The sequence below is a fragment of the Muscardinus avellanarius genome, assembly GCF_963383645.1.
Source record: "Muscardinus avellanarius genome assembly, chromosome: 2".
NCBI classification, from domain to species: domain Eukaryota; kingdom Metazoa; phylum Chordata; class Mammalia; order Rodentia; family Gliridae; genus Muscardinus; species Muscardinus avellanarius.
The window spans coordinates 161803553-161831295 of NC_137787.1; the positions used below are offsets into that span (position 1 = coordinate 161803553).

At 33.5% G+C, this 27743-nt stretch overlaps 2 protein-coding genes across 5 annotated transcripts in view; one reads left to right on the top strand and one right to left on the bottom strand.

The window, feature by feature from the left end:
* PCDH9 (protocadherin 9) overlaps nt 1-27743 on the bottom strand; it is a gene marked incomplete at both ends in the record, with an annotated part of 919651 nt that overhangs the window by 434492 nt on the left and 457416 nt on the right. The gene's annotated exons all lie outside the window — the stretch shown is intronic.
* On the top strand, nt 12692-12913 carry LOC308258448 (homeodomain-only protein-like; the record flags this gene model as incomplete). The annotated part of the gene is made up of 1 exon (XM_080689026.1): nt 12692-12913. One exon carries the CDS (start codon nt 12692-12694, stop codon nt 12911-12913), a length of 222 nt encoding a protein of 73 aa, XP_080545152.1.

Here is a 27743-nt window from a genome sequence, read left to right on the forward strand (position 1 = left end):
ATCCTAACATATTTGAGAGTGAAGATGTATAATGTGTAAAAAATTAAGAGTGAATATCTTAACTAGAAGAAGGCCACCTTAGTTTATAACACAACCTATTTGTTAAAGCCAGATTCAGGAATGGGATGAACAAGGAGGTTAAATCTCCTAGGAGAAGAAAAAATAGTCCCAAGAGATGACTTTAAGAATAAATATAAAAACTGTGTATAGTTTATCAGTACTATGAAAAAGGTTCTCTCTCTCTCTCTCTCTCTCTCTCTCTCTCTCTCTCTCTCTCTCTCTCTCTCTGACACACACAAATATGAATCAAATCATAGATTTTATAAAATTTTGTTTCATCTATTCTAATGTCAAGAGGAAAGACCTTATTATTAGTAAAAAGATAATTGTGGATATTTTAATAGAATGGAATATTTTTAGAAGTTAATTTCCAAGCAATAATGAAATACATAAAATTGTGAAACTAACGCACTCAGGTAACATCTATGAAATAGAAAATCCCTTTTACAAAAAAGCAGTTATCCAAGAGTAATGACCACTTAAAGAACTGACAATCCTGACTATACATTTGCTTTGAAATGATGACTTGTATCAATAGAAAGGCTAACTTGCAAAAACAGAACAACGACAAAAAACTAGAGCCTATTACACTGGTCCTAGTCAGAGAAAATGATTTCTTCAATAATGAAGTTGAGTCAGGGATGGATAAAAGAGGATTTTTGAAGTATTTAAGAAGCAACTAGACAAATCTTGTTGCCATATAGAATATGGAACTTAAAAAACGGAGACATAAGTGATGCCTTAAGACTGGTCTGGAGAATATTGGAACATGAAATTAATCAGGGATGTCTGAAAAATTCGTGGAAATTTTTCAGAAAAAAGGAGAATGTAGGACCCTTTATTCAAGAGTATTAAGAGTTTCAAGATGGCAACAGCAGAGCATTAAATCAAATACAGGTCCCAACACATGTTCTTGATTTCATGATGGTACTCCTGAAAACTAATTCACTAATTTACTGCAATGTGAAACAGAAGCAAGAAAAAGAAAAGATGTTAGGAGACAGACAATTTATACTTTATATACAATTTATGTGAGAAAAAAAAAACAGAATTAAAAAGAGGTGAATCTCTTCCAGGGCTTCCTCTTCTGGTTGCATTTGGGCTTCTTCCATCTGTGCCCATTCTTGCTTAGATAACTGATGTTGCCTCTTATCCAAGAATTGGAATTATAACTCTTCCCTTGGTCTTGGATTTGTGGTAGAGCAGGAAATCCTGGTACTTTTGTGGAGTCCCCTGGACCTATGCTCCACACTCAGCCACCATAAACCAGGTGGTACAGTGGGGTGGGCAAGAGGTATGGGAGAGTGTGTAGATGTCACTGCTCTGCCTCCTTCTAGAGGTTGTCAATTACCTTCTGTGTCTGACCAAGCTGAAGGTTTGCTCCTCCACAATTAAACAGAGCCTTTAAGGGTCGGGGTGAAGACCAGCATCACCAGTGTGGTGTAGTCTGTGTCCTGGCATTGGGGATGACATTTGCCTGTCAGAGGTTACACAAGATGGGTGGGGATCCTTTCTCACTTGTAGATAAGTTTGGCATTGTTTCAGCTTGCTGGAGATACAACACTATTTTTTTTTTTTAATGAGGTCAATGAGAAAGTCAGAACACATTCCATTCTTGATCAAGGGAGGGTCTACTACATTCTTTGAGAAAATTACAGCTTTTAAAACAAAAATTCAGGCTCTTTATGTGAAAGCAGAGGTGAGGAAGACATGGGACTCTGGCTTGGAACCAAAGTGGGATTCCCTGACATAAAATGTAACTCCCCTAACCTGAGGTTAGGGAAGTAATGAAGACCTATCTCTCAATGTCTCTGCTAATGGAAGATATGAACAGGTAAAGAGGATCTCACCCATATGTGCAAAAGAGGCTGAAACTGAAAGTGAAATTTCTATGTCTACACTGTAACTATTTCTGTTGTCACTTTCTGATTAGGACAATAAAAAGCCAATCCCAAGCTTCCTAAAATACATCTTAAAACAATAAAAGATAAATCATAAAAGCCTAAATTAGAATGTCAAATGAAAGGCTAAAATTAACTACTGTAAAAATCAACTTAATTTAACCCCTTAGAATTAAAAAAAAAACTATATCTTGGGCTGAATATTTTTAATCTAAAAATGGTTTGCCTAAAATAAACACAAAGATATACAGAAGACAACTTCAGAATATGTACAAACATACAATAAACATAGCTACAACCATAAAACATTATCATAGGGGACGTAGGAGCAGTTATATTTATATTAAACTAATATTTAAACCTCTTGAGAGTTAAACGATATGTTTGGCTTTACTTATAATGTATAGCGTTTGCCTAAGACTTAGTGAGTACACATTTCTGAAGATGGTTTCTGAGACATAAAATAACAGAAACACAGAGACTTTCTAATTCTTTATAAAACACTAACTTTTAACAAACAACTAACAATGAAGCAAATATTCACATCCTTTTACTTTATCTCTTTGTTAAGTTCTCTCTTTTGCCTTACAATACTTTACCCCCTCTTCAGGGACTCTAGTTTTCCTTGGCATCTATATTTCATAACAACATAGGTATCTTGAAAGTTCTGAAGCAGAGCAAATAGACTGCAATTCATCAAATATATTTTATTTCATTTTATAGATACATGAAAAGGAATAACATTTTGCCCCCTGGCTCAATTCTTCTATCTCTTTTTTCTCTTTGGATCTCCCAATAACTTCAAAGAGAAATTTTCTCTGGGAGAATTGGGCAAGGTTTGTAATGTATAAATCTCAGTTCTTTAATGTCAGAACATAAAATAAAAATAATTCATTTATAATATAAATAAAAAGGCCAACAAAAACAATAGCAATTTTGATCTTCCCTCACACACCATTAAAATCTCTTTTCCTTAGTATGAGAGCCAGAATTTTACTAAGTTCATGAACTAATAGTATGTGATTTGTACAATTCTTTTTTCATGTTAATAATTAAGTCTCAGTAGAATGATTTGGTGATCTCTCAAAAGCCAGCACCTGAAATGTTAATTATTGCAAAGCAGAACTGTTCAGTAGAATTTCATCACTTCAGTTATGGAGATGGTGACTGCCCTGTGTAATGTGGTCACTGTTAGCCTCATTTGCCTATTTAGCAGATGAAATGTGGCATGTACAATAGAGAAACTATGCTTTTCATTTTGTTTAATTTTTAATCAATTTAAATTTAAATTTAGATAGCAATGTGTGTCTATTAGCCACCATATTGGGCAATAAGTGAAACTAGTATTTGTTTCATGGAACTTATGGTTTAGTGCAGGTGACAGTGACCAAATAAAAGAATAAAAAGACTAGTACAAGTGAGTAAGAATACATGATGGAAAAACACAGTAGATTCAACATAATTGGAGAAAGAAGAAAGGCCATTATTTATTTCTGTCATTCAATTTAACCTGAACCTCAAAACTTGTGGTAAATTTTGAACTTTAGGTCAAAATTTGAATGATAGGAAGGTCCAACCAAAGCAGCAGCTCAAAGAAAGCACATTTGTAGCTGGAGAACAGTAGGAATGTAGTTCTGAATATCTTGGCTTTTACATGGAACTCATACAAAGATATGGCTGAAGGAGAGGGAGTGGTAAAGAGAACATAACTTAAATGGAAGAATTAAGCAGTAACTATTGTATGTTAATCTCTGAGCACTTATAAATGGGTTGAACATTTAAAAATAAAGAGAAAGTTTTAATTGAAAATTTATTACAATAATTTATATAATACCATAAAATATTTATATTAATATATAATACTATATATTAATTTTACTATATATAATATATAATACTATATATTAATTAATACTGTATATCAATATATAATACTATACATATAATATTATATTTGTAGGTTAAAATATTTACTTTCATTGCACTTTTTGTGCAGAATGAATCAGACAAAGCAAAATATAAAATCTGAGGAAAAAGTTAAGGAGGGCTTGCAGTTGTCTGGTGTTTGATGTAGTACTAGCATTTGAAGTGGAAAAAGGAAGAAAAATCTAAGCACACAGACACACACAGACAGGCATGCATACACACACACATACACACACATGTACACAAGATTATTTAGATTAGGGGCTAAGAAAAAGAGATATCAAGATTAAAGTATCAACAGGAAGGTAAATAAAGATCAGTGAGATGAAAAAAAATTAGAAAAAGAACTATTTGAATTATCTCAGTCACATGTTCAGGTTCCTTAATTTAAATACATATTTGTGATGCTGAAGTGAAAATATTGAATAGGTAACTTAAGCCAAAGAAAGGATCAAGGGCAAGTTTGAAGTTGAAATAAAAATTTTGGAGTTCTCAAAAAGAGAAATATTTTTTTTATGATGAAGAAAATTTATAGGTTAATTTAGAGAAACCACTCAGGGCTTCCTTTTCCTATAAAATGTATCATGATCTATTATTATAATTTATATTTTTGTGAACCTTTCTCATTTGTTAATACCATAAATCCTTTTTTGCTTTTTCATCTCTATATTCTGAGAAAAATAATAGCTTCTCTATATAAATTTATTGGAGGAATTCTTCAATTACCATAGGAATAAGTGAGATAATATCATTCAATCAAAATACCTGGCTCAGGGGCCCCTGATTAGAGATAAGGTGAATAGAGCTCTTTACTAGACACTACACTTTATCATCCCTGTACCTTCTGTCTTCTTATTCTCATCCCAGCTCTATGTAAAAACATATTCCTTTTCCATTCACTGACCCTAAACTCATTCCTGCTGAATCTCTGGAAATAATTGATTCTATATTTTGTTAAACAGTATGGCAAAATACACAGAATATGCATCAATATGCTTATTTTCAGATAATCAAAACAGTGCTAAAGTCACATACAAGGACATAAATAAGGTGAACTCAATCTTTTTTGTAATCATTGATATTGACTCTATCTTTTATTCATTATAAAAACTATTTTTTGATTATAAATTTAATCACTCTCTTTTTTCCTAATTTCTGGTAACAAACACAATGTTCTTTATTTCATTCCCTAGCCATTCTTGTACTTATTTAAGTGGCTTCTTGACCTTTGCTTCATTCCCTTTGTTCTGAGAGGTATGTGTATGTGGCAGTGTTGGAGTAGGAAATGGTGTACTCTTTTCTGAATCAAATGTTATAGTTTAGAGCTTTGAAGAAACTTTTATGAATAAATTATGAAAATATATGAAGATATACATATAAGAATTCTGAATTCTTCAAAATTTAATTTCATATCTATGTATTAAATACATTCACTCAATACATCTATGTGAAGTCAATATTCAAATTATCCTCAACACTGAATATTAACATCTTTTACATTTTTTAATCCATAAAACTAAAAATGTTCTGATCCCCAAGTAGATACACTAAAAAATCCTAGTTGTTATAATCATGAGCCAAATAAATTTAATTTAATCCTCATAGTATTCTTATGAGATAGATATTATGCTCTTTTTCTAGAAAAGAAGCCTAGTACCTATACAAATTAATCAACTTCCCTGTATCACTCATTTAATGCACTATAAATATTTTTGACGGTAGGATTATATTGTTTCTAAACTTGCAGTACATAATTATAAGAGTGACTGACATATTGTAGGGACCCAGATTTTGTGTACTGAGAGAAGTAGACCTGTGGGTAGAGAAAATATAATTTAACATTAAATTTATCATTTTTTTACTGTGTTGTATAACACTCTGTTGAATCGAGAGAAAAGCCTTTCTCTTTACCTCTCAAATATAGATGTCACCCACATTGAAGATACCTGTCTTTTAGCCTGCTGTGTAGAAAAAACATGTTTACTTAAATTCCAATTAATTTTATTTAGAAAGAGAAACTCTAAATTAAATTGGGAGGTCTAAGTTGGTAAAAGATTGAAGGGAGGAATATGCTCTAGTTTTGGGAATGTTGTCTCAGAAAACAAGGATATACAGAACAATAGGGAGTGTTATGGTCAGATATAGAATATCCCCTGCAAAGCTTATGTATTAATGTTCAGAGTTGATGTAATGAAGTCATGAGGTCTGTAATTTCTTCAGTGTGCAAATCCACTGTGGTGGGTTTATTGGGTGGTAACCTAGGCAGGTAGAATGTGGTTGGAGAGGGCAGGTCTCTGAGGACCTGCTTTTGTCTTAGAACCACTTGCTTGTTCTCTTGCTTCTGGTCTTCATGATGCAAGAGACGATTTCATACTCTCTCTTCCTCTGATTCCCAACACCATGCCTGACATCCACAGACCTTGGTCTTACATGGACTGAACCCAAAATTTCCCAAAAAAATCTCTGAGCAAATAAACTTCATCCCTTTAAGTTGTGTGGTCAGTTGTTTGGGTTATAGCAGTAAGAATATTGACTGCAACATGTAGAACAAAATGAGAATTTTTAATAAATATAAACTTGACAAGGCACAGAAATTTTCTAAGGTACATTTGAATTTCAAACTTGTATGTCCAGATGGCTGTGGACTAGTAGGCCTCTGCAACTAAGAAATTATTGTTTGTCAAAATATTTTGTATCCTTTAGAGCTCCTGGTATGGGACCTTATTAGTACTGCCCAGTAATTGTGGTCATATCTTAACTAATATCAAGTGCCAAAAACAGGCCCAGAGAAATTCTTAATTGCATAAGAAAAAATAGTTTTGATGTTCAGAATTACTGTATCTTTGAAATTATGAAAAATATACAGATGTGAATATGAATATTCTTATAAAACTTAACATCAAATTTGTCAAAAAATTAAGTATCCTTGAAATGAGTGGAATTAAGGTAACTGGGTATTTTTTAAACCATTAGTTGACTCATTAAATTAATTGCCATATAAATCTATAATGTCTGAATATGCAAATGGCTTTGGAAATTCTATTAATGACAAATTACTGTTCACTATTAAAGATTATGAGGAGCTATTGGCAAATTGATCTGCAATCTTTGATGTTGATATCAATGAGGTTAACAATTTAGTTCCTTTGTAGCATGATCTTTGATGCAGTACCAGTCTGAATCTATAGCTACATATCATGGGAGTTCCAACTCTCATGTTTTTGTAGACCCATTTCTGAAACTTATACTTAAACAGAAAAATCATTTGTTTCTATTCTATGGGGACTATAGTGGACATTGCTAATTATACACAAAGTTCTGTTCTCTGCTTATTTTACAGTAACAGAATTGTGGCTGGGAATTGCTGTCCACTTAAGGACTACAGTTTTCATTTATTACTTAAACCATTATATTATTTTCAGATCCCTTGCTATGGGCTTATTTTAAATTAATGATAATAACATAGTTCTGAAAGTTCAGGCTCAGGTTTACTTAAACAACTATTTTTTTCATTTGTTTTATTTTATTCAGTCAAATTGTGTATTCAGTAAAATGTAAAACTCTTTGAAGTATCTAGATGATCAAATTTAGGCTATTATTTTTACTTTTCAAGATTTAATGATGACATATATTCTGTCGTGTTGCTATAGTTTGAATCAGGAGTGTCCCCTAAAAGTAATTTTGTTATAGATTTAGGATACTCTTGAGTTTTTCATGTGTATTACCAAGCTTTAAGCATTTAGCTATCAATTAAACCAAAGTGTTTTATATAGATTAAATAATAAAGAAATATACATAATATTTTTACCAAATTTTAAACACATGAAACATAGAAGGTCTTATAAATTTCTATCACTGAAAAACTTAAATAGTTCAAGAAATCAATGTAAATTTCTTGAGATATTCTAACAGAAATTAGAAATTTAAAATGTCACTAATCATCTCAAATGTATCCAGCATTATAAAATGTTATTGGCATGGATATACTAAAGATATCTAATATACAAAATAAGTATTGTTTCTATGATGTATATCTTAAGATCTATTTTTTGCCATTGTGCAACATAGATAATGGTCAGTCTTTGAATTAATCCATATTGTGAGTTATTAAAAATCATTAGCAGCATAGGACAGGACATGAAAAAAAATATATTTAATGGATGTATATAATATCTAAATTAAGAATTCAGCATTTAGCCAGGCATGGTGCCACACATCATTAATTCTAGTACTCAAGAAGCTTAGACAGTGGGATTGCAGGTTCCAAACCAGCCTTAGTGCAATTTATTGAGTATCTCAGAAAACTAGTGAGACTCTATTTCAAAATCAAAAAAATAAAAAGGGCAAAGTGGTATAGCTCCATGGTGGAATGCCCTTTTTTTCCATTCTCAGTATCACTCATTCAACACACACACACACACACACACACACACACACACACACACATTTAAAGTAAACATATGGTAAATAATTTTTTAATTAATAAGACTATATACGTTTGTAGGCATATAGGATGTGTGTACTTACATAAATACAAATTTTACAAAATAGCACATATATATTTTATATAATCTATACAGATGGATAAAGGAAGGCATAATAATGACATATCAAGGTATAAAATAAATATACAATTCAGGCCTTCAATATGCCAACAAAAACAGATATATTTAATCAGGTATCAGTTATATTAAAATTAAAATTATAGCCAAATAAAAGGCAATATGTAGCTGTAAGTATGTGAACTATGTCAGCACAAGGGGGATACAATGAGTTTAGATAAAGGTAAAGATGATTTCTCCAATACAGATAGGATCTGCCATTTCTGACATGAACCAATATTTTGTACCTGTGACCCATCCAACCCCTTTTCTTTTAAATGTGTGAAGGGAACAACAAAAAGAGTAAAAGATAAAAGTACATATAACCCTTAAATTGCAATAGAGTTATGTCTCAAGAAACACATGTAAATCAAAACAAGACACATAACCTACAGAATATTAACAGTTTAGTAACACAGTGCACTAGGGAGTATCAGTTGCTTCCCCTGTAATCCAGAGGAAATTATGCTCATTGCTAGCCAGGGATAAAGGATCAAAATGCAAAATTTGAAGTATTATTTCTATTAAATGCATATGATTTTATAAATTTTGTGCCACTTTAAAAGTAAAAAGCATAACACATATTTGTATATGTGTTAGGTAAGGGTCCAATTTTATTCTTTTTCATTTATTATTATTTTTCAACAATATTTAGTTAAAAGACTAGTATTTCCTCCACCAAAAGTTCATGGAAACCTTGTCAAAAATAACTTGACAATGTATGGAAGAATTTATCTCTAGGCTTTTAATTAGCTCCAATGGTTTATATATCTGCCTTTATAACAGTACTACACTGTTTCAATTATTGTAGCTTTATATGGTTTGAAATCAGAAAATATACATCTTCTAGCTTTGTTCTTCTTTGAGACTGTTTTGGGTATCTAGAGTCCATATTCCATATCAGGATAGATTTTTTTCTGAAAAATAAATAAATAAATGTATGATAGTTTCAAAAAAAAATAAAAAAAATAAAAAAAAAATAAAAGCCAACTACCTGTTTTGAAAAAAAAAAAAAATTTGAAAATAAATATAAAGGCTAACTGAAAAAAAAAAAAAAAAAAAAAAAAGTAAAAAGCAGGCCAGGCATGGTGGTGCACGCTTGTAATCCCCGCGCTTGGGAGGCAGAGACAGGAGGATCACTCAGGTTCCAAGCCAGCCATCCTGGCTTAAGAGATTCTGTTTCCAAAAATAAAAAAATGTAGGTCTGGGAGTGTGGCCCAAGGTAGAAGGGCTTCCAGGAACCCCAGTACCATAAAGAATAATAATAATAAATAAATAAAAAATAAAAGTCAAAAACCTGCAAATGATAAGTTGAAGATCATCTGTTTATTGCCATTGTAGACAGAGAAGGATAAAACATCATCCTTGTTAAAAATGAGGCAATTCATGAGAAAGGGGAAGATGGCTCTAACACTGACAACCGAAAAGAAGTCAAGAGTCAGTCTATGTCCTCAGAATCCTTGGGCCGAAGTTACCTATATCACTACCTGAGTTCAAAAGTACATATCAGTAACTTAATATCTTTAAAAGATAAAATGGCCGGGCGTGGTGGCACACGCTTGTAATCCCAGCATTCCGGAGGCTGAGACTCGGAGGATCACAGTTTGCGGACAGCCTCAGCTACTTAGTGAGGCCCTCTGCAACTCAGTGTGACCTGGTTTCAAAATAAAAAATAAAAAATAGGGCAGGAGGTGTAGCTTGGAGGTCAAATGCCCCTGGGTTACATCCCTAGACCCACAAAAAATAAAAAATAAAATAATAAATACATAAATATAAAAAATAAAAGATAAAATGAACAATTATATTTGCATTTCATATGGTATATTTCTTGAGAAGTAGAATATAGACAAGATGTGTATAATGAACATAAATATGTCATAATATGTTATTCAAAAGCACACATATGTGCATGTATACACTAAAAAGCAAAAAAATAGTTATTTCTCATTCTGTCTTTATTTCAGATAAATTTTATTTGTGTTAAAGTTAAATCCAATTGAAAGAATGACCCTAGTAATGAGAAGTTATAAATCAAACTGAAGTTAACTTACTTCAGTTCATTTGGGTTGGAGCCATTAACATCTGCATGTAAAATATTCTACATAGATTATATGAAATGCTCAAATTCCAGACCTTGAAATAACCATAAAGCATTAAGTTATACTGCCATTAAGAAAAAAGGTTACATACTTTGAAAAGAAGTGACAAGAATTCTCATAACATAATATAATTTAAAAATTTAGCTTAAAATATCTGGTTTACAAGGCAAATACATTAAAGGAAAAATGAGTAATACTTTTATTTCGTGTCCACTAAAGTAGACCTATAGGATTGGATTCAAAGTTATGGTCAGGGATCTTTAGCTTTTCCAGTAGAGCACCACGTCAGTGATTTTTTTTTTCTTCTGAGGTTCTGGGGATGAAACCCAGGGGCATTCTACCTCCAAGCTACACCCCCTGCTGTAAATTTTTTTTTATTCTTTATTTTGAAACAGGGTCTCACTAAGTTGTGGAGGGCCTCACTAAGTAGCTGAGGCTGTCTGCAAATGTGATCCTCTGGTCTCAGCATCCTGAATGCTGGGATTACAAGCCTGTGCCACTGTGCCTGGCAAAGTCAGTGATTTCTAACCAAGTGAAGAAGCAGTCAACAATGCCAAAAATGTTCTTACAGTTTTGTGTACATCATTAGTAGATGTGCACATTGGTTAAGAAAATCCTGATTTGTTAATAGTTCCACATATATACATACATAAAACTTACCTAAACTCTGAAATAGTATAAAAAACATGAGTCAAAAGGAATATTTTCCTATGGCTACATAAAATGTATGAAATTTAGGGCTAGGCAGGTCTCAGCGATAATTGATTGCCTAGTATGTTCAAAACCTTGGATTCCATTTCCAGCACCTCAAAATTAATTAATTAGTTAATTAAAATTTGTGAATTCATTGAGAATTTGGTACAGGAAAAAAACACTAAATTCAAAATAATTATCTGTTTATAACTTGAGAAACATGTTTATTATCCATATAACTTTTTTATGCAGAGACCAGATTGATAAATATTTACTGAAGCTGTATCCTTGGTGGTAATATTAATCAGATCTCATTTGTATTAATGAGATTGTAATCATGCTTATTAATATTTTTGGAATGGGATATAAAATAAAACTATTTTATGCCAAAAAGTTTTTGTTAAGAGAGATGTCCAATATTAGGTATATGATTCAGGGATTTTTATTTTGTATATGACATTATTTAAAAATATTTATGGCAGTTGCCTCTTAAGATATATTTCAGAATCTTGGTTACAATGTAATATAGTAATATGAATAACAGCAAAGTGTGTGAAAGTGGTTTCACCAATTATTTTCTTAGTACTAGGAATTGAATCCAGGGGTCTTCTACCTCTGAGCTACACTCCAGCCCCTTTTTATGTTTTATATGGAAACAGAGTTTTTCTAAGCTACTGAGTCTGGTCACAAACCTGATCCTTCTGTCTCAGCCTTCCAAGTACTGAGATTACAAAGTGCATCTCTATGCCTGGTTGAAAGTGATTTCTTATAAACAAAAAATCAGCATCATTTGGGAATTATTTATTTTAAATTGTAATATTTCAAATTAATTTGGGGCACCTGGGCATGGTGGTGCATGCTTGTAATCCCTGCGCTTGGGAGGTGGAGACAAGAGGATCATGCTGGTTTGAAGCCAACCTCGTTGGCTTAAGAGACCCTGTTTCCAAATAAAAATATAAAATAGGTCTGGGAGTGTAGCTCGGAGGTAGAAGGGTTTCCAGGAACCCCAGTACCACCAAATAAATAAATAAATAAATAAATAAATAAATAAATAAATAATATTTTGGGGCAGATTCATGAGTATTCCAGTACTGAGGTTATTTCTACTTTCACACAGATATGTTTTCCTGAAAGAGAGAAAAAGGTGGACTTAGAGCTGTTTTACAAAGGACTGTGTAGAGGTTGAGTGTATTCATTGACATCAATCTTGGTAAAGAAAATAGATCAAGATTAGAAGACTAGAGCCTGCCTCCTCCTTGGGGCCGGCGGGCGGGGCGTCGCCAGGCCCCGCGCATCCCAGGCAGGGACCCGGGAGGACCCGCTGGGCGCTGGGGAGGACGGCCGAGCCCGGCGCCTCGCCCATCCCGCCTCGCTCACCGCCCTCTCCCTTCCCCGCAGCGGTGCCGGGACCATGCCGGCGGAGAGCGCGAGCGGCCCCACGGAGGACCAGCTGGAGATCCTGGAGTACAACTTCAACAAGGTCAACAAGCACCCGGACCCCACCACGCTGTGCCTCATCGCGGCCGAGGCCGGCCTCTCGGAGGAGGAGACGCAGAAATGGTTTAAGCAGCGCCTGGCCCAGTGGTGGCGGTCGGAAGGCCTGCCCTCGGAGTGCAGATCGGTTACAGACTGAGGAGGGTGCAGCACGTGCGACTCCGCTCCGTGGAGACCGTCGGCTGTGTCCCTTCTCAACCACGCTGTTTTGACGCTCAGTGTCATCTTGTATGCCCCACTGTTAGCTGTCCTATTTAACACAATGCCGTATCTTTTAAAATGTACATAACTAGGAAAGAAAATAACAGGAAGCTGAAGGCGACTTCCAATGGGTGTGGCTCGTGTCGCCCTGTGGGTCAGGAGGACAGGTGATATGAAAACCCACCGTCTAAGTGTCCTTTGGACCATCACCTGCCAGGGACAGTTTGCTTGACCATCCATCCCAAAGCAAAGCAGGACCTCTGTTGTAAAGATAACATGACGGAGGGAGAAATATTTCCTTCTGAATCCACTTCCCTAAGTTGTTTTCCTTATGTTTCATCTAGTATGTTGATGGTTAGGTGAGACTACAGAAGTGTGTTTGAGTCATTACATATTACAAAACAGTTCCTTGGCTTATAACTGCATTAACTCGGAAAGGCTAGAAGGCAGAAACTCAACTCCTGAAACTTAAAAAGTCTGGAATTCTCCTTATTTAAATGCATTTGTCACATTTATTTTGCTAAATAAAATGAACTGCTTTTTGTCTCTGAAATGCTATTCTAAATAAAACCTTAATTTTGTTGAAAATAAAAAAAAAGATTAGAAGACTACACAGTAAATATATAGAGAAAAAATATTATTCCTTGAAAAGGGAAAGAAAGGGGACTAGAGGGGAGAAGACTGGAGAAGAGAGGAAAAGAGAGGAGAAGAGATGAGGAGAGAAGAGGAGAGCAGAGGAGAGGACAGGAGAGGAGAGGAGAGGAGATGAAAGGAGAGGACAGGAGAGAAAATAAGAGATAAGAGGATTTGTAGCTAAAAACATATGAGTACTTTACAAGTGACAGAAATTCTGTATGTGGATCTGGAGACTGAGATGGGACTGGAATACAGCAGTCACTCTGTCAGCTTTTAAGATAGCCTTGATGAAGAGCCCTCCACCAGACTATCTATGGCCATGCCAAAGTAGAAGAGGCTACTTCTTTCAAAAGGGAGGGAGCTAAGAGTTTTCTGAAACACTTGAGACACAAATGTAGGCTATATCTAATTTGTTCTAAACCTAACTTAATATTAGAAGGAAAAGAAACATAATCCAAAATTCCATTTTGGAAATATTCAACCACAATACTCACAAATATTCTGGTTTGGAGTATCTAGAAAATTCTAATGCGGTTATAACTGCAAGGATCTACAAATCTGAGTTTGAAATTTATTTCATATTTGAAATAAATGAAGAACAAGAATGAGAACTATTTGAGGAGAATTAAGGTAGAGCTGAGGAAAAAAGAGAAAGAGGAGAGGGAAAGAGGAGAAGGAGAAGAATAGTACTAAAAATAGTTTGTCAGTTAAATATACTAACACTCTAACTTCTGTGTGTCTAAGAAATCCAGTTTTTTCTGATGTGAATTACCCATGGTGCTACCTAACTTGAGGTTCATTATATAAAACAGTAACACCAAATGCAATTAGAAATTCTAGTTTCCTCAATAATATATGGAAAAATTCCTACCAGCTCTGAAACATGGCATTAGAATACTACTGTTGTTTTATTTTTTTAACACCAAATGTAGTTCTCACTTAAAGGTGCGGTAGAGCTCTACATTAAAAAGAAGTATGATAAAATTACACTGAAAGTATGTAAGCCATATAATTGCCACCTAATGGTTTAGGTGGAGGTGTTTAAAATTTCTTGACATAAACCATGATCTAAGTCTGATCTACAGTCTAAACATTTAATCAAAATAGAAACTATATAAAGAAAAATGAGGTAACTCAAGAAGATTTTTACTGGCAAACAGCAGAAGAGGAGAGTCAGTAAAGTACAGTGGCAGTGATGTCCAGATCTGTTTGGGGAGATAGTCTCCCATTAGACTAAAGAGAGAGTCTTATCTGGGACCAATTGTTTAGTCAAATCAACCTGAATAGTGTTGCACTTAGTTATTATTTTGGAATTTTTTATTTAATCTTAATAACAAGAGACTTGGATTTTTATATAGCTTTATACATTTTTGTTATTCTATGTCACCTGGAGACTAAAATTGACATCCAGTGTAATGTCAATTTACCTATTGATCCTTCTGGACTTTCTATTAAATGTACATGGTACACACGTTTCAGAAAAGAGCTATGGGGAAACAGGATGCTAAAGGGCCAGATTTTCTGTGACTTCTTTCTAACAATACTCACTAGAGTATAGAGTTCAGGAGAAAGTCAATTTTGTTGAACTCTGTTCAATATACCTTTTTATTCCCCTAAAGTACTAAAAGAATGTCATAGTGATAAATTCAATCTTATCTATGTAGCTATGCTACCAAGTAGGTATTGAGAATGATTCTCTTTATATTCTTTCTCTTTTTCTTCCATAAACATTTATTCAAAGCCTTATAAATACTCCAAGACATACAAAAAGAGCTGAACTGCTGAGATTTCAAAGGCTGAGTCCTGTGTCTACTCAAGTTTAGTACAGTACACAGACGTAAAAAAGTAATAATAATAACATTTGATGGTTACCATGAGGAAAATGAAAACTGAAAAATTTCTAGAGTCAAGTCTCAATTTGGCATTTAAATTGGAGGTTAGCCTCAGCAATTTAGTGAGACCCTCAACAATTTGGTGATGCCCTGCTTAAAAAAAAAAAAATTGGGCTGCTAGTGTAGCTCAGAGGTAGTATGCCTCTGGGTTTAAACCAAAGTATCACAAAAAAAAAAAAAAGAAGAAAAAGAAAAAGAAATGGTCTCAGTTAAGAAAATATAAATCTTGTACAAATCTGGTACCTGAATTATTACATCTACAGGTGTTTTGCATATTCATGAATTTTATTACTTATTGATATTCTGTAAAATATTACTCCAGTAAATGTGCAAGTGCCCCCTGTGGTGATGGTAGGTACAATTATGGCATAAAACATGAAGACAATCAGACTAAATTTATATCTCATGTAGTTGGCCAGATTTTCTAAACAGATAAAGCTAAGCACATACAACAAAGCTTTTGAAGTAATTCAGTCCTCACGAAGCCTACTTTCCTAAATTCCTGGAACGTCAATAAATTTAAAGATGAAGTGGTTTACGTCTCTTCAGGGAAATACACTATCACAGAGGAAATTCTACTCCTATAAAGTTGCATAAATTTTGAATCTAATGAAAAAGTTTGATATACACAAAGAACAATATTTTTAACAAATCAGGAAGTTGGCTACAAAGAGTGGCACAATTTTGGATTTTAATCTATAATCCCAAAGAGTTTTCTTGATGAACTTTCAAAAGAATGCGAGAGTGTACTAGCTACCTGAAAGCAAATATAAAAGAACCCCTTGCTGACAAAGCAACCTTTTATCCTTGGTACTTTATCTATGGCCTAAAGGAAATTTAACAGGCAAATGTCACTGCAGATCAAATGTCTTCCCTCTCTAGTCCATTTCATTATATCTTAATTTAAAACATCAATTGGTGTCCTTAAAGGTAGTAAAGTCGGTAGATAAATCAGACCAAAAAAATTTAATTGTGCTGATTTTCATATTCAAGGCGATACTGTAAATGATCAATGGGATTTAATGAGGATAAATGTTAAACTTAAAATATACAAGGTATGTCTCATTTCACTTTGTACATATTTGCATTTCATTTTCATAGAGAAGGACTTACATTTATAGATCTGCTCCAAAGCAGACGCCAGTTAAAAATATCATCTTTATTAAGTCTACCAGCCATCAAACAAACAAGTATATTTCAAAGTAGTATTCCCACCCTGTAGGGTTCCAGTAAAGGAAATAAGAAAGTGAAATATGAAAAAAAGATTGTTCTTTGGGAGGAAGAGATCTAATTAAAAGGAGGCCCTAACAACTCCATGGATTAATTGGGAGCCAACTGAGATAATTGGACCTATGGGAGTATGATTACACCCATCATAAACTGCTTTTTTCACAAGTATAGGTTAAGTGCTTGATGCTTTAATTGGGTATAGCACTACAATAAAAGTAAGGATAATAGAGAAAAATTAATATTTGGGAAGGTAATCTCCCAAAGTTCTCTGGCATCATTAATAGCTGTATTTTTTCAAATGTACAATCTTCTAGGTTTCTTGGAGCCACTTTGATAACATTGTGGTTACAGTTCTATCAACCAAAATATACTTCTGCTATTAAAAGTTGACCTACAGACCACATGTAGCTGATTTGCAATTAGAAATTCAACGAGATAGCATCGCTCTGATTGAAGTTAAAATGGGCTGCTGTTTTTGAACACAATGTCCTTAAATGTTCATTGCAACAAATGTCGGCTTTCAATTACACAATTTTCCAGTAAATAGAAGCACAGAATAGCGGAGCCTTAGGGAACCTCATTGATCATTCCTCTATCTGTTCTAAGTCCCTGTCTGTACGATTGAAGGGTCTGCATGAAAACATATGCTTGATAGTTCTAAACCAAGCCAGATTTTTATTAGGGGCTAGGATGTGTAGGAGTTAATTTGATGCAGGTCTTGTGGGGAGAATTTCCCCATAAAAACAAGTAACAGAGAAACCAGTAGTAATTTACATACCTCTCAGCATCTTGTGATTCTATAATATTTTGAAAATGAATCTCTATCAAGGAAAGTGTAGAGGGGGGAAATTGAGAATCACTGAATTTGCATTGGAAAATAGGGTTGCATATACCTTTGAGCAGTAAATAGATATTTCTGTTGGTTCAAAAAAGGCAGAAACCATATTGAATTATCACTAAACACAGAAAGGGTACAATTCATATAAGCTTAATGAGCAAAAAAAAAAAAAGAAGCTTAAAGAATATGTTCAGCAGCATATAGCATGTATAGATTTTAGTAGTGTGAATGTGTCCCAAAGGCTTACACCCTCTCTTAAAATTATTAATCCATGACAATAGTGTAGCTAATTCTCATTTTTCTCTCGCTTGGGGCCCATTAGGCCCTTCATAGATAGCTTCCACAACACAAGGGCTCCTGCACTCAGACTTCTAGTTTCTCTCCACTGTCCTAATTTCACATGAATTAACTTCTATGTATTTTTAGGACTCAGTTTGAATGTCACTTTTTATTTTTCACACCTATGATGTTTCTGTTCTTCTTAGCAATACCCATTTTAATCATAATAATTTCTGTAATTAACTTTTGATATATGAGAGGATATGGACCCTCCCTTCCTGTCTTCCTTTTTTACTTCCTTCCTTCCTTCCATCCTTCTTCCTTCCACAGACTTTGCCATTCTGTATTTTTTCTTTACCTTTGTTCTATTCATAAATATTTAGCAAGTGCTCACCATGGTTCCTGCCCTCCTGCATATTACATTTTGACAAGGAAGGCAGATATTAAATCATTAATTGCCAGAGTCATAATTTAATTACAGTCAAGGTAAGTGCTAAAAGGACAAGATTCAAGATCATATACAATCTTTTCTGCACTAACATCAAAACTCAAAGTTGGCAGGTAATAACCCTGCCATAGGGAAGAAGGCAGTATAGAATATTGATGAAGAATATTGGTTGTGCATTCAGGTCTAATTAGATTCAAACTTTGAGCTCTGACTTTTTCTACCTACAGTCACTAGGCAAACTGAATTACCTCCCTACTTCATAGTTTCTTATTTATAAATGGCACCTATACCACTTTCCCCATGAATTATCATAAATATTAAAAGAGAGAAAAATACATAAATCTCTGAAAAGATGTGATAGACATGGTAAGTTAACATTATGATAGTATTTTCAGAAAGGCAAAGATACTTTGGACTATGTATATAGATTTGTGAGAAAGAACAAGATAAAAATATTTTTTCTATTTTTAGAAGACTATCACCATTTAATCGTAATTAAAACCACAAGACCATAAAAAAACTGAATTCTAAGTACAAAGTGTAAGGTGGCCAATATTTTGGTGTAAGGAGTTTGAAGAAAGATATCAGATTCATAAATATAGCTTTATGTACAAGAAGCCACCTGGCAAATGCAATAACACAGCTTTATTAATACAGTATATTTCATGCATAAATTTGATCATATTTGCTCTAGGAATCATCCTGGTTGTCTCAAGATACCTGCAATAGGAAAGAAATCATGTTTCTATACATTCTTAAAATTCCCATCCTGTGTGGCTTCAATTGATGTTAATTTACAATACAAAGTTAAGTCATACTACTTTATTAGTGGCAAAGTTTGTTCACAGGCAAGTGCTGTTTCCTACTTATTTCTTTCTTCTGTATAAAATTACTTTTAGATATTTTTCATGTTGCCAAACTATAGACTAAAAATATCCTGTGTTATTCTTTTATTATAGACTTTATTATTGAAGTGTTGTTTGCATTGTCTCTGAGAAAATGACATCAATCAGAAATAGTTTTATCATTTTATTTACTGTATTTTTAAATCCTATAAGCTTATATAAAATGACTCATCACATGGTGTTATCCTTGGTTTGTATATTAATATTTCTAAATGTCACAGAGGAGGTAAACATAAGTGTAAGAGAACATTTATTAAAATGAGAATAATAAAATAGAATTATGAAAACATCAAAGTAAATCTTATAAGTCAGAAATATTATATTTTGATTTTCCATTCTTATATATCAAGTATGTACCTTTTAGAACATTACAAAACATACAAATGTCATAGGACTGTCAATATTTATAGTTAACATACTAGAGTAATTTTCATTTCTCTTTTACCTGTGTAGAAACTCCCATTGTTTTATTGAATTTAAGGAGTAGGGTTCCTAACAAAGATAGTTATAGTCTCTTAAATTTAGTTGATTACAGAGCATGCCAGAAATCCTTTTAAATGTTGCTTGATTAGACACAAACCTGAATAAATTAAACTGAATGTAAAACTTGCAGAATTTCACTTTTTATGATAACAAGAAGTATCTGTTAATCCACATGATGGATTCTAAGTCAGTGAGCCAGTGTGTCTGTCATTCATGTATGACTCTTCCTATCGTATAAGAGACAAAAGAAAAAAGGCATGTTTAGTCAGCACTTTCTTGTGGAATTTTCTACAGTGATGGAAACTTCCTATATTTCTGCTATCTGTTAGGGTAGCTTTTTGTCACATGTGGCTATTTTAGCATTTAAAAGTACCTAGAATGACTAAGGACTAAATTTTTAAATTAAATTAAATTTTGATTAATTTAAACTTAAATAGCCACATGTGGCTAGTGGCTACTATAATGGGCAGCAGAGGATGTGATCTGAGTAATGGTGCCTGCATATATTTCTGTGATTTTCTCCATTAACATGTGCATAGAGAAACAAGACAATTATGCCCAAACATATTCATAATAATCAGCTTCAAGTTGCAGAATAAGACTCTCCCTGAGTCACTTTAGTTATAGTCATAAGGGGCTGAAGGTCACAGGAGACAAACTTGCTATTATGAGAGCCGATGTCTGACTCACCAGATCTTTACCTAGTAGAATAAAAAGCCACCTCATAGACCCAACGTGCTTGCACTGTCCTTACGTGTATCACCTTCTGCTTCTTCAGAGAGAGAAAGAGAGCAGCCCTCCAACAGATGGCTTATCATTGTGCTGAAGAAAGAGGGAGGAATGATGGAGTTGCTTCTTTTTTCTGCTCATCTATTAGATTTTTCTTTACTCCAGGGGGAAAGTCATCAGCAAAATTGAAAAGATATTTAACATATTTACAGAGCATACACAACAGACAGGTTGAAATTGTTGTGTCAAACATAATACACTGTGGTTATATTTTAGTCCTACTTGTTCTATAAAAGAAGCCTATGTATTTATTGTGCTTCTTCAAGGTACTAACACTTGTGTATTCTCTGGCCCTGGGGTTTTCATATTGATCCCTTGAGGTGATTTACAATACCCCAAATGACGTATTGTTATTATCACCTAAGCATTCAAGTCTCCTACATTCAAATAAAATCAGTACTCAGTGGGCAGTAATTCTATTGTGTATAATTACAATTACCCACGTCCTTCCAACTTTTCACCAATGTTCATATTTACTCACCTTCAATCAGACAGCTTTGTTTTATCTAGTCAAGTTTGGGTAGTTGGCTCCCTGGGGAATTTTTTTTTCCATTTTACCATCAACTGCCTTGTTACTTCTTCTCACCTGATTTAATTTGGATATTATTTTCTGAGTATATGACATTGAAATCCTTCATAATTATGGGATTCTATCTGCATGATGATTAAGTTTCTATTTTTTATGCTGATTACTGCTAATGCTTTACAAAAGGAAGAGTTGTTCACCTGAGCAGTTTTGATTTATGGATTATAAACTAACACAGCACTTCCTTTAAAAAATGATGTAAAATATTTTGCTTTCTAAAAAGGATCACTTTTTTAAGAAAAAGAAGTGGAATAGAGATTTATCAGTATCTCAGGAAGCAGGGTGTGCATGTAGTAAAATTAAGGCATTTCACATTTTCCACATGCGTAAAGTCATTTTTAGACTTACATAAGGTTTCTATATAGTGTAGTGTCTGTCAGTGGACTCTTTGAGAGTGAAATAAAGCCAGCAGGTATAAAAAGAAGCTGACCCCACTAAATCATGACACAATGACCCTGGGATTAAAGATATTTGGCTTAAGAGCTCATGGGAGCTCTTCCTCAGATGGAAGTAAACTTTAGGAATACTATGATCCATGCATTTTCTAAACTGAGAACTGTGCTCCACTATGATGTGTGGGGTTCATTGGTCAATGTAAATATGCCTCCTTCTACCATGATGGAGGCCTTCTGAAACTACTTCTGCCTTTATCTCAAGTCTTTTACAGAAGAGTCTCATTTTTCATTAGTTCACTGTTCTCTGATTGCCCTATTTACATTCTCCATTTCAAAATCCTCTTCACTTTTTAGGCTCCAACTCAATTATAGTTTTCTCCCCAATATTATCACCAGCATGCCAGTAACACTTGTGAAAATCTTTGTCTCCTATGCTTATGTTGCATGCATTACCTCTCGTTTTAGGCAATATAGCTTCTTCATGTTTCAGATATTTATATGTCATTCATCTATGATGGCAAAAATAATGACTTTGCCTGACTTTGCCTGCTTTTGTATTTGCTATACTTCTCTTTGTGTTTATTGATTGGATAAAATATTCCTAAAAGCTAATCTAGAAAGTTGGAATTATCCAGGAATCATACTATAGTTAAAAAATAACTTCATTGAATCTGTCGATCCCTTTTGGTAGTATGGCAAATTTGATAATATTTATTCTGTCCATCTAAGACTACAGGAAGACTTTCCACATTCTAAAGTCTTTTTCAATTTCTTTCTTTTTTATTATTTAAAATATCTCTTTTTTTGTGGTACTGGGGATCAAACCCAGGGGGATTCTACATCCAAGATACACCCCAACCCTATTTTTTTATTATTCTTTATTTTGAAACTGGGTCTCACTGAGTTGCAAAGGGCCTCACTAAGTAGCTGAGCCTGTTCTAGAACCATGATCCTCCTGTCTCAGCCTCCAAATGCTGGGATTAGAAGTGTGTGCCACCACACCCAGCTAAAATATTATTATTTTAAATTAAATTAAATTACTTTAAAATAATAAATATTTATTATTTTAAAATAATTATTGTTATTTTTATTGGTACATTGTAATCATACATCTTGATGAAGTTCAGGATGATAGAGGCATACATGCACACGGCACTTATTAAGCCCTCACCTAGGTCTCACTCTATTCCCTCCCCTTCTCCTTCAATGTTCAGCACTGTGCCTGACATTACTAAGTTAATTTATGTACATAATTTCCATTGAGGTGCTTTTCTCTCTCCACTCCCCTCTTTCCCAGGTCTCCTTCTTTACTCATCTAAGGTTTCTCAGTTTCTTTCTTTAGTGTTCTATAATTTTTATTGTAGAGGTCTTTTACTTTTTTGGTTAGATTTATTCCTAAGTATGATGGAGAAAAGACAGTTTCATTTTTGTTTATTTTTTGTGGTGTGTGGTACTGAATTGAACCCAGGGGTGTTCTACTCCCAAGCTATGCCTCCCGTCCTAATTTGAACAAGGTTTTGCCAATTGCTGAGGGCCTTGCTAAGTTGCTGACACTGGTCTTAAATCTGTGATCCTCCTGTCTCAGCCTCCCAGATACTGGTATTATAGACATGTTCTGCTGTACTTAGCTAGAAAGACATTACTTTTGACAAATGGTGCTGGGAAAACAAATTATCCATAAGTAGAAGAATGGAACTAGACCCCAATATCTTTCCTTGCATAAGAGTTAGCTAAAGGTAGATAAAAGACCTAGAAATTAGGCCAGAGATTTTGCAATTACTAAAGAAATAATAAGACAAATACTCTAAACTATAGATGCTATTGAAATTTCTGCAATAAGACCCTGAAAGCTCAGAAAATTTGAATACAACTAAATGTGATGGCATTAAATTTAAAAGCTTATAAACAACAAAGGCACAATCAAAAGTCTAAAAAGAGAGCTCACAGAATGTGAGAAAATCTTTGACAGCTACTCCTCCTATGGAAAACTAATATGTAGAATATACAAAGAGCCTAAAAATCACCCAATAAAAATGGCAAATTGCACTGAATAGGCATTTCTGAAAAGAAAAAATGCAAATTGTCAATAAATATATTTTTAATAGTTCATCATTACCAATCAAAAATACAATTCAAATCTCCACTGAGATTTAAAATAGCAATCATCAAACAATAATGAATGCTGTTGAGGATGTGGACAGGGAAACAGTTCAAATAATGCTATACACATAAGTTATCAATACCAACCTCACTAAAATATTTTAGAAGAAAGAGGGAGAGGGTTAGGATCCTTCAGGAAACACAACAAGAGCCATCTGCATAAATTTTTCTGCCATTTTGAACCTCATTATGGTGTGTAATTAATGTATAAATAAATATACCAATAAAAGTATATTAAAATAATTAGGTAAAGTTATTATCTACTATATGCTTGGCACTTTCATAAATATTCTAAAATTTTATGTTATATAAGTCCAAACTATGCATACCTAATATGCCAACGATGACACCAAGATACATCCATTAATAAATAAATAAATCTATGTATAATTAATAAAGCTAATTACTGGAAAGTCTGGAATTCAAACTCAACTCTGTCCAATTTTTAAATAATTTAGATGCAGTGATATGACAAGCAACTCTATATAGTTCTCCACCTATCCTCTTTCTGCTAAAAGTAATATCTTACTGTATGGAGGATATCACTCTCATTGTTTACCCTCTTATTTACAACATAGATGAAATAAATCACTTTTAGTTTCTTTAGTATTTTCTCATAAGGATTTGAGCCTTAAGAACATCATTTTTGCAAATTAAATGACTTTTATTTTTTTGCATTTATCTTTGGTTTACTTCTAGTCTCTTTTGTCAGTATTTCATATTTGAAAAGTATTCACTTGTTAAAGAGTTCATGTGCAGTCTCTTTGGTTTTGGAAACTATTCCCCTGATCTCTTTTTCACTGAGATGATTTATAATTCTATACTACTATACTTTATCTTGCTATATTTTTATTCTATTTAGGCAACTTTTTAATTTGAAAATTTTACCCATACAAGGAAATATTTATTTTTATTTTAAAATTGTATTTCCTAACACATGGTTTCATATTTCACTAGGAATTCTATTTGATTCTTGCTGTGTCAAGCTTGTACATTGGAGACTGCTCAGAGTTCAGACAGGGTTTGCCAACCCCCAGGTGCAAATTCTGGCTCCTTGACCTGGCTCTGCACATTCCTCAAGCATGCCAGGTGTTCTCCTCACTTGGGAATAGAGCTTTTATCTCTGATTAGAATGCACTGCTTTCAGGCACCAGTGTGGCCAGCTTGTTCCCTTTCTTAGGATCTTCAATCAATAGTTATATCTGTAGTGACACTCAAGACTACCGTATTTAAAACTGATCCGATTCCCTAATCAATAATACTGTTTTTTAATTCTCTGTAACACTATGAGCCTCTAATGTAACACACACACATATCTTACATACTTCTTTTTTATGTGATTCCCAAGTTAGAAGGAAAGTTCTAAGAAAACAAATGAATTTATTTAGTTCATTGCTTTATCTGCAGTATCTCGAATAGTATTTAGTTCAGAGCAGGTGATTATATATATGTATATGTATATATGTATGTATACACATATATGTTTGTATATATACATGGTATATAATTATATATTTTCGTGTGTGCATGGCACTGGGCTTTGAATCAAAACACATTCTATTGATGAGCCACATCCTCAGAAATTTTTATTTTCTGTTTTGAAAAAAGGTTTTGCTAGGTTTTTGAGAGTGGTCTTGACCCTGTAATCCTCCTGTCTCAGCCTCCCAGGTACTGGTATTAGAGATGTGTGCCACCACACCCAGCTTTTAATACTTTTTTTTTTTTTCAGTATTAGGGATGGAACCCAGGGACATTTTACCTTCAAGCTATATCCGCAGCCCTATTTTTTATTTTTTATTTTTTATTTTTTATTTTTTGAAACAGGGTCTCACTAAGTTGTAAAGTACCTCACTAAGTAGCTAAGTCTGGCTGCAAACCTGGATCCTCCTGTCTAACCCTCTCAAGTACTGGGAATTTAAATGTGTACCACCATGCCTGTCTTCAATACATATTTTTTATTTAGTTAATGTGAAATTTTGTTTTGGTTTGGTTTTAGCTACAAGACATGCAGTTTAAAAGGCAAACAGAACCTTAACTGAAGTAATGGCAGGAACTGGTTGTTGAAGAGTTTTAAGACAGCTTAAACAGCATAGCAAGGAGGGTAGATATAGGTTTAGCAAGAGAAAAGTATCTTTCTAATTTCCAAACAAATTTATGGATATATGAAGCAGTCAGTAACAACTAGCACAAAATGTATTAAAAATGTATTAAAATATTATAGATATATATTTTACTATAAAGAAAACAATCTATACTGTATACTCTATTTTTAATTGGGCTATGAAACCACATTTAATTTAAATATCATGATTTTACTTAAATTAGAACTGAATTAAAAGTCATTGAAGACAGAAAGCTATGTGTAGTCTATGGCTGCATGCATGTAAATGACTTCACATTCTTCCCTTAAAGGCAACAACTGTACTAGGATTCACCTCTTTTAGGGCAAAGTCAAAACATGGATCTGATCCAACTTTTAATCAGCTGTACAGATGGGTTTATTTCACGAAGACACGATGCTGCACAGATGGAATTTCCTGAATGCCTGACAAGGTGTTAAAAGTGTTACCGATAGTACAAAGAAATTATAAATCAGCATAGAAAATTATAATTAGTATGGGCTTGGTCTCTGTAGAGTCTATTAGTTCAGCACTTATGTTTTGTCCTTGGCATCAAAAGAAAATATTTGGGAGAAGAAAATCTTAAAGTATACATTAGACTTTCATTATTTGAAGGTTCACACAAAATACTTTTTGGCCATGTAAGAATTAAATGACTCATGCAATATGCTAAACTGGTAGAATGTAAGAATTCATGTACTTTTAAAAGTGTTTCAAGGCCTGGCAAAGTGGCACACGCTTGTAATCCAGCATTTGGGAGGCAGAGACAGGAGAATCTCGGTTGGTGGACAGTCTCATCTACTTAGCGGGGCCCTTTGCAACCAGTAAGAATCTGATTCAAAAAATAAAAAGACTAAAAAAATAGGCTGGGGGTATAGCTCAGAGGTAAAATGCCCCTGGGTTTAATCCCCGGTATTGCAAATAAATAAATAAATAAATAAAAGTGTTTTAAATTTAAAAAATTCCATAATATCTAACGATAAAGCAATGGTTCAATTATAAAACTGGCACATAAGTTCAGAACTTATTAGGTGATTTTAATAATATAAATTACATAACAATTCCTTTAAGATGACATTAATGCATTCAGCGGATAATGAACAGTCTTTAGGCATTTTCTGAAATTTTGTCCCAAACACGTATCATTCATTATTATGAGCTTATTTTTTATGGAAAAGAAGGCCTATAAAAGTGATGAAACCCTTTAATTTTTTTTGTTCAAATTAACCTCAATAAATTAAGGTTCTAAGACTCAGAATTTTATATTTAATTTTTGTAATTTTCTTTTCCTTTTTTTCCTTTTTTTTTTTTTTGGTGGTACTGGGGTTACTGGAAACTCTTCTACTTCTGGGCTATACTCCCAGACCTATTTTATACTTTTTTATTTTTGGAAATAGGGTCTCTTAAGCCAGCGCGACCCTCCTGTCTCCGCCTCCCAAGTGCAGGGATTATGCGCGGGGAGTACAAATGTGAGCCACCATCCTGGCTGTAATTTTCTTAACAAGAGCCCATGACATGTTTTTGTTATTCTCTTCTTCTTTGCTCCCACCCTTATTTTACTTCCTCTACCAAATGTAAATTGTAAAGGTTTTATATTCATCTTGTTTATGAAATTAAAATGTCTAGTCCTAATACATTAGAATTAATAAGAATTTTACTATCACAGGCATGGTTAACATAATATTTATTATTTGTTAACTAATTATTTAACATAAATTATTTCCTAGTCTAATAAAAGAAGTGAACAAGGTAATGAATAAGATAAATATCTCTTAACTACCAGATATATTTATTCATTTTTAAATCATATTTCAGTCATGATCATCTTTAGACCTAATCGGTCCATTACTATTGCTAGCTACAACACATAGCTATTTAGCTTGTGAAATATTGCCAGTCCAAATTGAAGTGTGTTCTAAATTTAAAATATACATTATATTTGGGAATAAATATTTATAATATTTGCATCTCCTTAATATTTTCATGTTGATTTCCTGCTAAAGTGAT